The sequence below is a fragment of the Centruroides sculpturatus genome, unplaced genomic scaffold, assembly GCF_000671375.1.
Source record: "Centruroides sculpturatus isolate CEXI.00-Female unplaced genomic scaffold, Cexi_2.0 scaffold698, whole genome shotgun sequence".
In the NCBI taxonomy this organism is placed as follows: Eukaryota; Metazoa; Arthropoda; class Arachnida; order Scorpiones; family Buthidae; genus Centruroides; species Centruroides sculpturatus.
This window is the reverse complement of record NW_019385119.1, coordinates 161,344-180,364: the sequence shown is the minus strand read 5'-3', so window position 1 is coordinate 180,364 and position 19,021 is coordinate 161,344. Positions and strand designations below refer to the sequence as shown.

General features: G+C 25.1%; 1 protein-coding gene across 1 annotated transcript in view; it reads right to left on the bottom strand.

Moving 5' to 3' along the window:
• LOC111635037 (caskin-2-like) overlaps nucleotides 1-19,021 on the bottom strand; it is a 105,055-nt gene that overhangs the window by 59,699 nt on the left and 26,335 nt on the right. Inside the window, exons 3-6 of the mRNA XM_023379885.1 lie at nucleotides 8,060-8,157; nucleotides 7,172-7,317; nucleotides 6,621-6,716; nucleotides 6,199-6,329 (exon numbers count right to left, since the gene is read on the bottom strand). Coding sequence (XP_023235653.1) covers nucleotides 6,199-6,329; nucleotides 6,621-6,716; nucleotides 7,172-7,317; nucleotides 8,060-8,157 — 471 coding nt within the window. The remainder of the gene's footprint in view (nucleotides 1-6,198; nucleotides 6,330-6,620; nucleotides 6,717-7,171; nucleotides 7,318-8,059; nucleotides 8,158-19,021) is intronic.

The window sequence follows — 19,021 nt, the reverse complement described above, 5'->3', positions numbered from 1 at the left end:
AAATTTTAAATGCAATTAATTTGAATCTAAAGTGCAGTTTTTATGTTTGGGGTTTAACTTTTTTATATTAAAATTTTAAAATGTTATATCATAAATTAATATACATAGAAATTTATTAAAATTATAAATTTAGAACTCAATAACAAATGCTTGTTGCAAATTTATCCATATATAGATACTATCAAAACATATTTCTTTCAATATAAAGATTATTGAGTTGGATAAGAATGATTTGTTCAGATATGAGAGAAAATAGTTTGAAAGATATTAATTTAAAATAATGAAAATTAACATATGAAATTCTCAAAATCATTTAATAATAAGTTTGAATTAATATGTTAACAATAAATTCAAATAAGGGAAAGTTACACTAGATATATCTTTTATTTTATATTGTATTAACACATTTAATATTAAACAGAAATATTAAAAAATTATATGTATGAAGTTAACTAGAACCATATTATCCATATACAGAAGGTGTTAACTTATTGTGGATGTTAATATTATTGTAAATACCAGTGGCATGCGATGACATTTGATGATAGAAAAGCTGTGCCGACCCTGGATAGAATCATTGGAAGCATTATATGATATTTTGGTGTGTAGCATTCATGAGCTAAACCATGCGAGGTTGGTGCTCTGTAAAGTGCATGCACAAATGCCTATAATCTGTCTGCTTTACATCATTTAAATATTTTTGCCGTGGAAGCTGTCCCATATTCGACAGTACAGCGCTTCCATTGGAAATATGCATATACAAATTTATATTTGAATATACAATAACAATCTTATCATTTTTTTCATATTTAGTATAGAAATAAGATACATAATGTGGTTATAATAAAACATTAATTTTATTTAATTCAAAGTATGTTAAAATACAAAAATAATTGCACAATATGTATTTATATTTTAGAAAATACAAGGGAATTGGTGCTTCTACAGCTTCCATGGACGAAAATATGGCACACCACTGATAAATACTATTTTATTAAAATCAAATGAATAAGAAACAAAAGTGAATAATAAGTTTGCTTGCTTATTGTTAGCATTTGGAAAAGAAACAACTCCATTATCAGAAGGAACATTCTTTTTACATAAAATATTACTAACAATAGACCTTCAATGGCAATGAATGAATCAATGTAAAACTGAAATTGTAAGGAGTATGAATATAAGTAAGTCTCATGTAGAAAAACAAGATACAAAATATTTTAAAACTTAAGAAATTTTAATTAGCAAATTGATAATTTTCTATAATAACAATAAAACCTTCTTTATTTAACAATTTCAGGTTTTTCAAGAAAAATAATTTCTATCAAAAGCTAAACTTTTGATAGATTTATTGATTAGATTTAATTGATTTAATGAACCAATTTTCTGGTTAAATATTAAAGTAAATTTTATTAAACAATGAAATTTTGCTAAGTCAATATTTATCAAATTATTATAACAATAAGTATAATCAAGAAAATTAATTTAAGCAACAGAAAGACAATTTTTATCTTTTTAATAACTTGAAAAGCTTATCTATTAAAATTTTTAAGCTGAATTTGTGTGTAATTAAAATTTAAAAATATAATTGGTTCTAATTAATCAAGGAGATTTTTACCTCTCACTATTTTAATAAAGTTTGTTTAAAATTTATTTTGTTAACAAAGATTTACAACCTAAATCTTTATGTATTAAAATATTAATTGATAAAAGTTCTACTTTATAAAATTTGATTGATTCATTAATATGATAGAGCAACATAGTATGAACTATAAAGAAATTTACTTATAATTAAAAAATATATTATTATTTAAATTTAAATATTTAAATTCATACAGTCAACCCCCCTATAACACTGTTGATTATTCAGTTTTATATGAATTCCATGTTGTAGAAGTCACTTAGATTTTACAAATACGTGTGCCAGGCTCACGTATTTGAAAAATGTAAGTGACTCGTACAACATGGAATTCATATAAAACGGAATAATCAACAGTGTTATAGGGGGGGTTGACTGCACTATATAGCAACTACTTACATATGTAATATTAATTTTAAAATTTGATATTGATTATAGATGAAATCTTAAAAGTTAAAAACTTCATCACAGAAAAATTCAAGAACAGGTAACTATTTCAATTTTATCTAATATATATTATTCATAGATATTCAAATTTTTTATTTTCTGTTTCTGATACATATAGCTGAACCATGTACTTTTGCCACATATAATAAAGTACAGTTTGAAATAGATAGTTTCTAAGTGAATAATTAAATGATCTAATTTGATTTATATGATAGTATTGTATGCAGTTTGATATGCTTATAATATTCTGAGACTAGTTCAAATGAATGAATAGAATTAGTCTAAATTTTCAAACTAATAAAATTATAAAACAGTAAGCTAGTGTCTCACTCATAAGCAACAATCTTCTGTGTAAAAATACTGATAAATTTTTGCCTATTGTCTTTGAATTGAAAAACATATATAGTAATTAAAATTAATTATGATAAAACTAATCTAAACGTTCCAGAGAATATCATAAAAAATATTCATTTCAAAGAATCAGTTATCATTCATGTAATATGAGATCACTGTCATTGACATGTTTGCACAGAAGTACAAATAATTCAAATAAACTTTTTAAGAGTTCTTTATGAATCAAATAAATCATATAGATCAAAGACAATTATTAGATTCATAAATATAAATTAATCAAAAATATTATATAATTTCTTTGATATGTTAATGCCAAACTTTAAAATATAACAAATTAAAATCACTTCTTATTTGACAAAATTTTAAATGAAAGTGAAATAAAATGTTTACAAAGCAAATATATTATCAATAAGCAATTGTTTATTGTGACATTGTCTCAATGCCAGGCTGTAATTTTTCATCATATTTTTATAATTTATTTAACTTAAAATATATGGTCTCCACCTCAAATTAGTAGTGACTTGCCCCTATATATTATATTTTACCTTTAACAATAGAGTTGTGTTAGTCATCTATCTAACACCTTTCAGAGAAAATTTTTGAATTAAAATAACATGACTTCTGGTTTGCACTGGAAGTTTCTGTATAGTTAATTGGGGCTACCTATCCTAAGGTTTCCATATCTGATCTCATCTTTCATCTATCTAACTCCATTCTCAGGATTAAGGAAAGACGGACAGATGACAGTGGGAATTTATAGGTCTATATTTTTTTCAAATTGCAGCCCAATTCAGTTAACTAAAAAGTCCAAGTCAGATGTTTTTTAAAAATATATGCATTTAAATTAATATAATCAATATAATTTTTTATTGCTAACTCAACACAAAAAATTTAATTCTACCAACTATCAAAATATTTTTGATTAATAACAACTTCAGTGCAATTAAATCTTTTAATTTACCTCATCAAAATGAATAATTTTCTTTCCTGACAATGCAATAAATATGCAGCCATTATCAGTAACATTATATTAATATTGTTTTTAAATGTCTTATTTATAACTTAAGTTATTATTGTACTAACTTAAAATCATATTGAAAGAAAACCTTACTTTTAAAATTTACACTTTTACTTAATTTTATTTTGCTTTAAATAAACATTTTCCTTCTCAGGTACAAAATTCATTTAATATGGTTGAAAGTTTAACCATATTAACTTTCCAAATATATCAAAATTTCAATAATAAAAGAATAAACATATGTATTCCAAAAATACACTAATATAAACTAAATATTTCAAAAAATCAAAGTCATTCTTTTAAAATAAAGTTTTTAAATATAATAAATTTGAATAATTTATGTCAAAACAATTGATTTTATTTGTAATGTATTGTAAATGAAAAACTAAATGTATCTTCAATAAACTGTATTATACGAATGTAATTCATCTACATCAGCAATATAATAAAAAAATGTAAGCTAGTTTTAATATAGTTTTGAAATTAGATATGATTTTTTTAAACTTTGAAATATTATCATTAAGAAAATAAAATATATCATAAATATATTTAAATCATAATTTGGAACAAGTCTTATAATTTAAATTAATAAATCTAAAATTAAATTAAATTCAATAATTTAATAATGATCTTTAATTAATAAAAATCAAAACAAACCAAATAAAGAAAATGAGTAATAAAAAAAATGTTTAGAANAAAACTGAACATATCAATTGAAAATTAACAGCAAATTATATACAAATATATATGTTGATTAATAATACTAATAATAAAATTCTAAATAAAAAATGAAATTACTTTGTATTATTTATCATTTAAGAAATATATATATTTATTTTGATAAATATTTATTGAATTTATATATAAAATAAATCTATTATAAATTCACACCAAAAAGTTAATTACATGTAGCACACTATACTATAAATTCTAATTATAGTAAACTGCCATTTAAAAAAATTTTTAATTCTGCTTAAAGTTGTATATCTGATTGGATAACTTCAAATAATTTAGTAAAATTTTCAATTAAAGGATTCAAATTATACAGGAAAAATTTGTTATCAAAGAATTCTTAGCATTAATGTAAAAAGATAGATATAAAAAACATTAAGAAAATATTTGCTTAAAAGTTTATGAAGTCCTAAGAGACCTAAATTCTGAGCTAAATAGAGAAGAACTGATCAATCAGAAAAAATGAAAATACAACCTAAAAAGAAAATACTCAAAGGAAAGGATAGTTAATCTAAAAGACCGTTCATTTGACTTCTAATCATCAAAACAATTTATTGTAATCTGTTGAAGATAAAAAGTCAAATAAAACTTTTTTATAGTAGATATAATAGCCATTTGCAAGAGCAATTATATTAATATCACTTAAATATAAATTATTTGTTCACTAGTTTACCAGGATAATAATACTCTTAAAATCAAAACATTATGACGGCAAATTATAAGAAAGTACAGATAAAAATTCATTAATTAATTAATACAGCCATATACAATCTATAATTATGTATGTGGAATAAATTAAATCTTAAAATTAAAATCTATAAAGTGTTAAGCAATAAAAATTACAAAATTTACATTTATAGCTTATATTATCAGTCTTTAAGAAATGAAAAATAAATATAATAAAAGTTTATTTAAAAAATTAAGTAATGTTTTCACTAATAACAACTTTTTAAATTAATTTCTGCATTATTCTCATTTTATATAATAAATCTAAGGAAAGACAAACATTCCTTAAACGTATTTTATTGATACCTTTAAAGAATATTTTTAATTAATTATCAGAAAGTAATTTATATTGTTCATGGCATTGTTATAATTAATGAACATAAACAATCAAAATTAATATATATGATTATATATAAACAAGTAATTATTATAAATATCCAATTTAACATGCAATTAAAGTATAAATATTAATAATAATCCAGACACAAAATTATATAAATGAAAACATTTTATAAATATTGAAATTAATAATTAGAATTTGAAACAGTTATACATAAGTTAACAAATTGAAATTTTTATTTTCAATTGATTCTGAAAAATGATATATTTATGTATAGAAATATATAATAATTTTTCTAAATAATTAAAAAATAAAATTATATTATTATTTCATTAAAATCTTATATGTACTTTTTATATACATTTGAAATTAAATAACTTACTTCATTAATATTAAGTTTAAAAAGGAAAATCATTATTTTTATTTTTTTAATACTTGCATTTCAAATCCTAAGTGATAATATAACCAAAATTTTGAATTGCATCTGCAATTCTAATAATTCTCCAAACAAAATATATAAAATACAAAAATGTTACTCTACAACATCTGGTACATGAATTTTGTATATAAAATTTTGTATTGAATTATAAATAAATAAAATTTATTTTCTATATGAGAAAGAAAATTTTTGTGTCCATAAAAAAGTCTTTTTAAAATACAAAATCATGTATTTTCTTTTTATAAAATACATTTTGTGATAAAATATGAAAAAAGTGAGCATTCAATAGAAATAATGATTGCACCTAAAATCAGTTCTAAATGATTTTTTTCTAAAAATAATAATCTATTAAATAAATTTTCTTATGAAATTCAATGGATTTAAATCTAATAGCAAGAACAGTTGTTAAATATAATTCCTATTTCTTATTAAATTGCCTTGAAATAAAAATCATAAAAATTTGATATATATACATTTTTTAAATTACACATAATGTTTTAACATACCTAATAACATCCACATGTCCATTACGTGCAGCTAAATGAAGACAAGTAGTTCGATTATTATCTTCCATATCTTGACAATGTTCCTCTAATAGAAATCTACACCTATTGCTTTGCAATAATAATTCAATAACCTATTATAAAGATAAACATTATTTTAGAAAATGTGTAGTTTAAGTTTTATTAAATGCCAATAAAAAAAAATATGACTAATTTTAGAGTTTTGTATATTATTTTGAAATGTTATATTATACTATATAAAGATTAAAGTTAAATTAAAATATATTATTATGTACGCTTTCATTACTTTTAGAAAAGTGTATTTATAAAAGATTTTTTAATTTAAATTAATAAAATATTTATTTAAATTAGAAAACTTTACAAATATTTTAAAAATTATATTCCAAATTTAAAAATAAAATTACCTGATATCGGCCAAACTCGCAAGCCACGTCTAATGCAGTTTTGTGTTCTTTATTTCTTATGGTTGGATTTGCATGGTACTGAAGCAATTTTTTTGTCTGTAAATATGTATAAATTATTATTGAGAACGTGACTAAATTAATTGCTTCTGATATTCTGTTTTTATGTTTTCTAAATATATAAATTAACTTATATAATGTTTTTCTTACTTTTAAAGTATTCTTAATTTGCATTTTTAAAACAGAAATTAAGCAATAAAAAAATAAAGTGTCATTATATATCTTTTTAATGAACTGCTAAATAACTTCTGTTAAAAATATAACATTACAACTATATGACAAACATTATTAAACTGAACATTATTTAGAAAAAAAATGCAAGTAGATTAAAGCTCTTAAATTATTCTTATGATAGTCTCACATTCACTACCTCAATAAACATTATTTAATGACTATTGTCATTGATAAGAGTACGCTTCTAATACCAAACATCTCTGGAATGTCTAATAAATATTTCTTTACTGAAGCAATAGAGAAAACAAAAAAATACAAACCACTTCTAAATGACCATGCTGACAAGCAAAATGTAGTGGTGTTTCTCCTTTGCAGGCTTGGTCATTGACAGAAGCATTGTACTGCAATAACACAGCTACAGCTTCAGGCTTTCCTTGCCAAGCAGCATAATGAAGTGGTCTCATGCCTGTAGGATAAACAAACTACAGTTATTAATAATCAATTCTGAATATGTGTATGTATTACAACAACAGATTTATCTCTAAGGATAATGACATTGACATTTTCACGATTACAAAATGATAATTTTTCCACAAAACTGAACACATCAATTGAAAATTAACAGCAAATTATACACAAATATATATGTGTTGATTAATAATACTAATAATAAATAACGTTAAGTTTCTTACTTAGATAAATATTGTATTAAAATAAAAGCTTTACAAAACTGATTTTCAATCTTACTGAAATTTTCTTCTCTAAAGTATGAAAGGTTACAAGGACAAAGTTTAATAATGATATATGTTCTTTCATCCACGTTTTCACCATTGATACAACCTCACACTTTTAGTTGAAAGTACTTAAATAATATGAACGAAATTACTTTCAATGTTCAAGTTAGTGGACATTAATAGATTGATGGAAGCTAAAGTCATTTATTTTCATTTTCAAGCTGTACATGAGGATGTGTATTTGCCATTACTCTAAAGTGCATTGTGCATTTCAAAAAAGGAAAAATTGTTTTCTTTTTTTGTTAGGTGTTGTAAGATGAAACTCATGAAAACAAAACAGTTTATTTGGTGTTTGGAAAACAATAAGAAGCAAGAGAAAACAAAAGATTATAAAATGTGAAACATAAAGTTATGTCAATTTAAATAATCTGTTTCTTGATTCAATGTAAAAATTTTTCCAATAAAAAAATTTACCTTTATTGTCTTTAATATCTACTTGTGCCCCACTATCTAGTAATAATTGAAGAATAGGAACACTACACATGAGGGCAGCTTGATGAAGGCCAGCCATGCTATAAATAATAAAATTCAAATATTAATTTATTGAACAACTTTTAAAATAAAACAACTTCATCACTATCTAAAAAACTATTTATTACTATTAGCATTAGTATCTTTCATTATTTATAGATTTATTAGCATCTTATTTAGTTTCAATTCAATTCTGTTTAAAATTCTATAATTATTAAGAGAGTCATTCATTAAAAAATTAATTATTTTCCAAAATTTTTTCTATAGGCAAAAAAAAAAACTATAATTTAATTATTAGTTATTATGTGATTATAATCAGAAATATGATCGCAAACACCTTTGAACACCTGGATTCTGATGTTTATATTTCCTTACAGCTATTATTAATAATATATTTTCATAATTTTTTTTTGTAACCAGATTTCAACAACAACAAATTATGTCATAAGACGTAATAAAGTTAAACATATCAATATCTTTTAAATTAAGATTTATGCAATTATTACTGCCTAATCAGTTACAAATTATTTAACTGAAATTAACAAAAGAATGAATAAATAAATAACTAAGCATAAATTGTAGGTGTCATTCTAATACATTAAATTACACAGTGTCATTGTATAATATGATATTCAGAAAAGTAAATANTATCATATTTAAATGAGCATTTAGACACTTAATGCGAGAAGAAATTTCTATATAAGTCTAACCATTAAGTGATTTCACTTTTATGTAAAATTGGACTTATAATTTATATAAATGGCATTTTATTAGCTATAAAAATATAAAATAATTTGTATTTGTTTTGTAAACTGTATAAAATTTCCAGTTGAATAAAGAGATGAATAACATTTCATTACTTTATATAATATTGCTTTGTTCTCTTCTGTATGAAGTATTAAATTCAATATTATATAACGAATTCTCCCTTTAACTGAAAATTCTATTATGGATTGTAACCCCTTTGGTTGTGCACACGATCTCCAACAGATGGCGATAAAAATTTAATTTTTTATTTCACTAATTTACGATTCATAATTCTAAATTAATTTTATATCTTAATTTAAGTATATTTTATAATATATCATCTACTTACTGAATAATAAATTCAGTAAACGATCTGAATCGACTTATAACTTTTTAGTGTCGCCACCTAGCGACAAACATAATAACTTTCTGATAATTATTATTTATTATTAAATTATTAAAAATTCTGATAAATATAAAATTAATATCTGTTATTAAAAGTTTGTTATATTATATTAATTTTTTTGATGTTAATTAGTTAAAAATATAATTAATAAAAATTTGTTTTGCAAAGTACTGTATTTTAAGATATGTTTTTTTATACCTAACAGTTGGATTCTGTTGGTAAATTAGTTTACTGAAATTATTGAAATTGGGCTGCAATTTGAAAATAATTCCAGATCTATAAATTCTTACTGTCGTCCGTCCGTCCGTCTGTTCTTATGTACTTGTATGTACAGTACTTGACAGTACATAGTAAATAAAAATGAATGAATGAATAAATGAAACGTCTGTTCTTATGTAATCTCGAGAATAGACTTAGATGTAATCTCGTACGTCTAGAATGAAATTTCTAGTTCGTTTTCAATGAAAAAATAAATCATTCTTAAGAGGGATGTTTAGTCACTCAATAGATCTCATTATCTTTAGTATATTTCAGAGCCTAACTCGCTCCCTAGTCCTTATAATGTATAAGCTTTTATCTATAAAATTCAGACGACTTTATTTAGCAAAAGTTTAATTTTATTAATTTAATAGATTATAGAGCATCATTTAAGTAAATTACAACAAGGTATATAAAAGGGGGTTACTATACTTCATGTCTATTATTTTTCTGTTCGAAGGATCATCATAAAATCGAAATTTTTTATTCATCTTTATACGGACACGAAACACGAGAATATTAGATTTTCGAATACATATAAAAAGATACAGTTTTCTAGGTTTAAAACAAAGATGTGGTATAAGAACACAATTCAGTCAGGAAGCATCAGAGCCATAAACAAAGATATAGAAGTTTCCTCCTTCAGACTGTTAAACTTTCACCAAATATATTTGACATAAAAGATTCCAAGACGAGCAAAACACGCCAGTATATGACAAGTTGATTGATGTTAAAGCTTAACCATGGTTGTAAACTTTATAGGTAATGCCATCAAGCTGAACTACATAGGAAAGTTTAGCAATGGAGCGAAATGAAAAAGCGAAATGGTTACAATCATCTCGGTCTAGGGACGAGCACATGGCTCTAGGAAATTCTACAATCATCGTCATCAGCATCTCAGAAATATCCGCAGATTATCTTTGACAAATTTTCTTTCATGTGAATAGGAATTCTTTCAACTTCAAAATTACTCTATATGTCATTTTCATTGTATTCCAACGTTTTTTTTTCAATACAAAAATTCTTTAGGTTATCATATTTTAATCATTTATTGAATATTATATGTTTAAAAAACAGTTTACTAAATATACATTTCCTTTCTTGTATTCAAAAAATTATTTCTTAAAATAAACCTCGATTTCCTTATAATATTCATTCAAGTGTCAAGCCTGATAAAATACTTCATAGTTGTTATTTTCCTTTATATTTTTTTTCCAGGACTTTTTAACTAATCTAAAATCCAAAGTTTTCCTATGTTTTTTTAATAATATTCCACGATAACACTTTTATCCACGCAATCAAGTGAATCCAATGATAATTAGAATATATTACGAATAAAATTGCTTCGTATTTTAAAATAAATTAGCTTTAAGATATAATTAATTATCATAAATTAACATCATCTATTGTTAGTTCATAATTAAGGAATAATTCCGCTTCAAGTTCCATAGCGGAAGAAGGAAAAAAAAAACGCGTTATGATAGAAAATAACAAATGCCTCAAATCATATTTAGATAGATGCGAAAGTGGTACAGACGAACTAATTTACAATATCATTAAGGGCCGGATTAGGCAGGTAATAAAACCCCCACAACCATGCACCAAACATCAAGTTGTAGACGGAGATCTCAAGACGAGATCATAATAGGAACCGGTAGATCAACACAACCTACGAGGTCATTCACACAACATGTGCATGTTTTCCTCGTTTTTACTAACAGACTCGACCCAACCATTGTTGTCGAAAGGTGAGAGAGGAAAGGTGAATGGGTGTGGGAAATGCCGAACTTTTAATTAAGATTTTTCAAAGGAATAAAAATCAGGCGAAAACAGTGAAAAGTTCTACTCGGCCGATGACGTCACGACGGCATGTTAATGATGCCAGCTCACTCGAACTAAACAATGAAGTAAATTACCAACGGTGAATGGTGCAACCGAGCATGTTTTTGAAATGATCTGATATCTCTTTTCGCCTTTACTCTATGCGCATTAAATCTGGTTACGTGTGAGAAAACGTTCATAAACAACCGCCATTCCTACTTGGGTTACGCTGACTCGTTTCAATTCCTGATCCTTCGTGATGATAAATTTTCTTTAAATTAAATATAAAAATTGATCTCGCAATTATAACAAATCACACCCGCCTTTTTTAAAAACGAAAGAAAAAAAAAACAAATTATGCTAATTCCTTATAGAATAATTAGTCACTGAAGATAAAGAAAAACCCTGAAACAATTACACTCAGGAAATAATAAATCTTAAAAAGATATTAGCAAGATTTATTAATTAATACTTCCTCAAAAATTGCATATTTTATATTTAAAAAAATATATAGTAACTTGAATAAATTCAAGAATATAAAAGACTTTTCTGTAAGCAATTGTGAAAAAAAAAAAATATATGTCTTCAACATCAATTTCTAAGGGGACAAATCAGGAAACTAAATTTCAATAGGAAAATGTTAAGGGGAAAAAAAATCACGTTATATGTTGAGAGTTAGGCCTATTTTCTTTACTTCCTCGCTGAAAAACTAGAAATAACTAAGACAATAAATAGAATATTATGGAGAATCTTAACGCTAACTTAAAAATATAAGAACATTTTAAGATTCCTACTTTTAAACTATATAATAAAAAAGAAATAGTGTCAAATAACAAAACTAAATAAGATATTTTTCCGAAAATACAATAGAAAACTACTACAGTACAACTACTACAGTACTACTACTACTACTACTACCACAAATATTTGTATTCCTTCATCGTATACTAATAATATTGTAGTAGCCTATTATAAATTTTAAAATAATCAAATTATATATACATTTATTCGGTGTTGCTGATTCTTCGTATTTTTAAAAAGAAGATTGCTAAAATACAAGTCGACCCCCCTATAACACTGTTGATTATTCCGTTTTATATGAATTCCATGTTGTATGAGTCACTTAGATTTTACAAATACGTGAGTCGTTCACAGCCCGGCACACGTATTTGTAAAATCTAAGTGACTCGTACAACATGGAATTCATATAAAACGGAAAAATCAACAGTGTTATAGGGGGGCCAACTGTAGCAAATTTTGAAAATTCGAAATTAGATAATCTTATATCGATAAAATAAACTGTTAAAATTCTAAAAATAATTATCAGTAAACTGTTGAAATTCTGACACAAATATTTTATCGTTATCATAAATTTTCTGCAAATAAAATTCAATTTATATTTAAATTAACTATAAACTAGGTAAATGCAAAAAAAAATAAATAAAATAAATTTCAATAACTTTTTTCTATTTGTTAATCAGTATATTTATTTCTTTTAAACATAGAAAATCATATCTCGGTTGCCGATCTAGTTTAAAAAACAAATCGAAGTTGTTGAAGAATTGACAAGTGTGAACCGATGTTTAAAGCAGACGGCAACATAAAATTTTGCTTCTTTTTTTTTGTTTTTTATAAGCTATATTTGAACAGAAACAGATGGTTTTAAATGCAAATATTGAAATTTTACCTTTTGTCAGATTTATGAAATTTTATTTTTATATTCGAGCTTATCTACAACTTTATTTTTATCAGTTCATCCGAATAGAAAGAAATCTGCTGTGTATTAAAAGACCAACTTCCTTATTTTACTTCAGATAGCTTATCTTTTCCATTATTTTGTTGAAATAAATATGGTAAATCGAATATGTTCAATAAAATAAGAAACAATAGTCATGGAATTACAGATATCATTGAAAATATGAGTATCGGTTTTAGTGTGTAATAGTAATTAGAGATATAAAAAGTACTTATAATAAATTATTTTTTGGAAGGCCTGAAAGATCATTAAAAAAAAAACTTTTTTAAGATGTAGAATGAGTCATCTGGAAAAGTAATTTTTTAACCATAAAAATACTGTAAATTATCCAAGGTATCTTTTACTGTTATCCCCAACAGGCGAAACTCGTTATCTTCGGGCGAAATCATCCTTAACTTCAATGAAAAATGTTCACCAAATGGATTAAATAACAAGAATGAAAGGAATTTAGGAAGTTGACTCAGTGATAACGGCAAATTTTACTACGCTAGATTCAAGGATAAATTAATAATCTAAAACAGCGGATGCTGTAGCGTTAGTGTTGATGTTTAGAATTAGTCATCAGCAGGCAACTTGTTACTCGATCGATGGCATTTGCCGAGAAATATAGATGCAGGAAAGACACTCAGTCTACACACGGTAGAAAAAAAAATCCCGACCGCGATTATCATTCCTATCAATCACATCAAAATGACGGTTTTATTAAAGTAAATCAGGGAGAGGGAATATTCCGTTGCAAAACATGAAACTAAGGCTGATAATTTATTAGAAGTCGTAAAATGTGACGTCATGACTGTTTCAGATTTTTATTGCGTGAATTTATTAAAATAAGCGAATTTCTAATACGGGAAAGATTTGTATGTCTGAAGAGCCTGGAGAAGACGACAGGAATAAAATAAAAGAGACTTATCAGTCAATATACATTGGCGATTATTCAAATGTTTGAATTTTGTCCTCCTCGGATGAATGGCTACCAATGCGCTGCTTTAACTATTTCTCCGTTTGCATACGTCGTTGCAAGATAAATCATTACCGAATGTGCAATTAGGGAATTATGGATTTATATACTGTAATTGGAGATAAAGTCTAGGAAATGACCTACAACTATTATCAACCGGAATAATTATACAAGGATTAATCTTAGTTTGTCTCAAATGAATCATATTGTAAAATATTACTAATCACTGGATTTAAAAGAAAAATAACTGTCAATTTACAGAAATCCTTCATAATATCCAATGAATTAGATAGAATATAACACATTGAATATATTCCATAAAGCTTATAAAATATTACCAAGAATTAAATAAATTAAATGCTTTCTTATTTTAAATCCAGTAATCTCTAATGTCTTTCCACATACGTAAAATCTGTAATATTATTTATAAAAAAATAACTGTAAAATGATAATAAAACACTGTTTTTATGGGGTTTTTTTTAATATAGAACTTATGTATTTTTAACTATGAGTAAACTATTTTGAACTTTAATATCAGTGTTTTATTGAAAATATTCACTAGTAAATGATTGATTGATATTTCTCGAATAGATAAAAATAAAGGATAATGCAGATCATTGTTTAAAAATATGCATAGAAAAATGGTACATTGTTTTCAAAGAATAAAGCCTATTATAACATCACAAGCTTTTAGGTAAATATCTATTACAGAGAATAATTTGTATTATGCCACAACAAAGGTATCTAGGTATAGTATATCGTTAGATTATATCAGGATAATAGTTTCTCTTCCTGAGATTAGATAATAACCACTGTTTCTAAGTTAGTGGATCTATTTTAGGCTTGTTTTTTAATCAAAATATTGCGTTACACTTTTAGAGTAACGTTAAATCAAAGGATAAAATGTCAAAGAATTACTGTCGAGTTAATATAATAAAGATATAAAAGCTTCGTTTCATTAGTAATTGGTTAACGTAATCACGAGATATATACGGTATATATATATATATATCCCCACGTCACTTTAACACGTAACATAGTGTCACGCTTTTTCAACGACCTTGACAAATTATCGTAATTATCGCAGGGACTCAAGCTACACTGGGTCAATAAAATAACGGAAAATTATACAGAATAGCGAAATTCTGTTTTAAGACAATGTTAAATAACTAGAAAACTCTCTCTATATATAAAGAATATTTACAGTTATAGTTTATAAGTTTTATTAAAATTTTTAAACCATATAAAAATTATTTTGAATAGGCTATTTTTAAAAAAAATTTTTTAATTCAATTGTAAAATTATTTTCATATTTTAAATTCGTATTAAAAAAAACTAAAACTTATAATTAAAAAAATATATGCTTTTAATATAAAAAGTTTATTTTAAAAATATATTTTTAAAATACAGTAATTATCATTTAGGACATGATTCATTACATTAACAATAACATTCTGAGATAATTAGGAACTTCATAATAAGGATCATTATACTGTAGTTAAGCATTGTTATTTTTTTGTGTGATAAAAGTAGGATCTCTGTCAGTAGGCCAAGGGGAGAAGGTGGGTGTGACTACCTCTTTACGTCTGATAAGAATGAGGTAGTAGAAGCATGGAAGATATTTTTCCAGAGATTTGGTAAACTTGGTTCATTGAAAAAAGCTGGGAGAACTTCTATGAAAATCCGTGACGGCTGCGAAAAGCAAGGCTCATAAATTTTCATGGTGGTAGTATATATCTCATGTTTTTTCATTTAAAATTTTAGATATTAGAACTTTAAGAAGTTAAAGTACAAGCTTCAGTCGGTATTTGCAAAACGTGGCACAATTAGATCTATTATCTTGTAATGTAATATAATATCTCCCATTGAATAAAAAAAAAATGATCAACGAGTTTTTAATTATTATAATATTTTGACGAAAGATTTAAAAATGTAATCCGCCATTAAAACGAAAAGAACGTAAATTAAAATATAAAATTGTTAACAGAACTGAAAAATAATGGACAAATATGTATATCAGCGTATTATATATAACACTTTGGCGAATTAAATTAGTTGACATAAACGAAACTATTGATTGAATCACGCCATTTGTTCTATTATCCGAATTATTAAGTTTCCTACAGGAGAAGAACTTTAGCAGCTATCAAAAACTGTTCAAAAATAAATTCAATCAGTAAATAATAATTGGCGATTTCTGTTTGCATCAAAAAAAAAAAAAGAATCGATAAATACGTCTTGGCCGAGTTATTTTTAGTATCCAATATATTATTGTTAATAGACCGACCTTTTATTCGCTTAGGAATAAAATTATTAATAATCGTAATTCCATTATCCAAAGGATTTTAACTTAATTAGTTTTTCCTCTTCCAATTACAATTTCTTCCCTCTTTTATAAATGAAAACACAAATCTCCTTTAAAAATATGATTTTTCCCCCCTTCATAACTGATTTCGTTTTAACTAAATTTTCTTACTATTTACTTAATATAATGCAAAAATGATCTGAAAATAGATTGCATTTGTGTCGTCCTCGTATAATAATTACATATTTATAGAAAAATACTGCAGAAATCGAGTAAAACATAATTAATTCTTAACTGAGCTCTATCAATGAGGATTTCCCTATAACCTATGTAATTTTCATAAGGTATTTAAGTAAAATTAAATTTTGAATATATATATAATTTATTCTGATAATTATAACTGTAAGTTTTGACAATTCTCAAACGGTTATTATTTGAATAATTGAGGAAACTATACTAATAGCCATTACAGTAATCAATGTAATGATTAACCTATATTATAATCATCATCCCCAAATTGCACAATAACTATAGTACCATTTATCCTTAACAGAATAACAAATATACATTTTTGTTATGTAATAAGCGATTATATTAAAGGATAAACATTAAAATATGACGATTTTGGTCTACAGGATAATGTAGCTGTCATCTTTAACTATCATGGCGGTTATGTTAGAGTCATACATCAATCTTATGGACTACGCACAAGATAATGTCTAAGATAAATAGAATCAGTCAAATCTATAAGATAATAGATTATTTTTTTTTCTTTTTACAAAAGAACTTTAAAAATTCTAAATAATTTCACGACCAATTGGTAAAAGGAAAGCTGTCTTCAAAAGGCAATTATTTTTTTATTTATTTTGTTTCTTTTCGAGAGACCAAAATCGATCCAATCAACGAAAGAGAACAAGTAAATTCCAAAAACGAGAGAAAATCGTCTCGAAAACTGTTTACAACGCAAGAAACGGAACCATCTCGTCGCCATGACAACCGCAGAGTGTCTCAAATGTCCTCCAAGGGATGTTGGGTACGAAAAGGAAAAGGTGACATTAAGCACAGTTCCCTGATTTCCAATATCTTCTACGCGAAATACTAAATCGGTGAATAGTGGAACTGGTATTTCACGCTCCGATTCTTCAAATGTAAGAGAAGTAGCAACGGCAGCAGAGACGGAAGGCAGCAAGAAAATCGTTTTTCCATCTCCAAAAATGATTTCTAATTATTAAAATCAATTCGGTCGGCAAGAGCTTCTTAACTTGGAATTTATAAATCTTCTAATCGGATGTAACGAATGAATTAAGCTTCCCCTTTAAACCTTAAGAAAATGTTTATTTCACGGTATACTTTATTAAATTAATAAATTATTTTGTCAGTGAAATATCGAGAAGGTAAATTACTACCATACAGAGAAGAATTCATATTAATGTAATACATATGTAAGTCACGACGTAATTCCCCCTATCCAATTTCTCCATAATCTATTCCAGAATGTTTACAAAAAAAAAACTGTTAAACATTAACATACAGTTTGTTTTAATAATATACGAGTACATATCTACGTTAGCGATTTTTTCAGCCTTAGTTATAAGAGAAAATATCAAAATAAATATTAAAAGAGATAAAAATTTGTTACGGAAAAAAAAAATATCAAAAACCATCAGTATAATATAGCTATATTTTACCTACTCTATAAATTATATTATATGACTTCTCTCAGTAACTACTTCCAAAAACTTCCGCTTAGAAAAGACTTGGACTGTACTGGAGATCCTCCATTGGGATTTTTCAACGTAAATGTGATAAAGCAACATACTACTGGACATTGTTTCATCCTCTAAATCACTCAACAAACAAACAAACAAGATAAACGATAGAAGCCGAATGAAAGACATCTGCTTAATCGACTTATCAAGTGAGAATAAGAAAATAATCTTTTCAGATCAAGTAGAAGAAGCCTTACTTGATTTGTAGCAACGTTTTATGAAGTAAAGCTGTACAGAATGATTGCCATTTAGCTATTTACTTAATTCGTAGTCTGACTGTAGAATATTAATGACAGTTTTGCGTGTCCAGTTAAGAGGTTCATCTCTCAGTTTGTAATTAAAGATGATGCTTACAACTTTTGTTCAGACGTTATTGGATTAGTTGCTAAAAATAAACCAAAATGAGAATTAAACGAATAAAATTAATTATAATTTGAATAAAAACTACATTATTAGAGCCTACGTAATTTATGAGACGTACAGTACCATTTACTTTTTTTTTTTTTTCTATCTTAAAAATGTCAGAGAAAGAATTAAAAATTTCTTATAAGTAATCTTTAAATTTGCTTGAACATTAAAAAAAATAAAATAGTTTTAAAAACTGTTTTATAAAAGTATAAAAATATATATATTTTTTTAATTTTTAATTGAAGGAAAAAAATTTATGTAAGTACTCTTTTAATAATAGGACTACTTGTACTTTGAAAATCGAAGATTTTGTTAACACAGTTATTGATGAAAGAGAAGAGGATGACAAAAGGAAGTAAAAGGGAAAAGAAAAGATTAGAAACTGGAAAAAAAGTTATACGTATAGAAAAATACAAAAACGTTATTAAAACTCACAACATTACAAATATATATATATATATATATATATATATATAT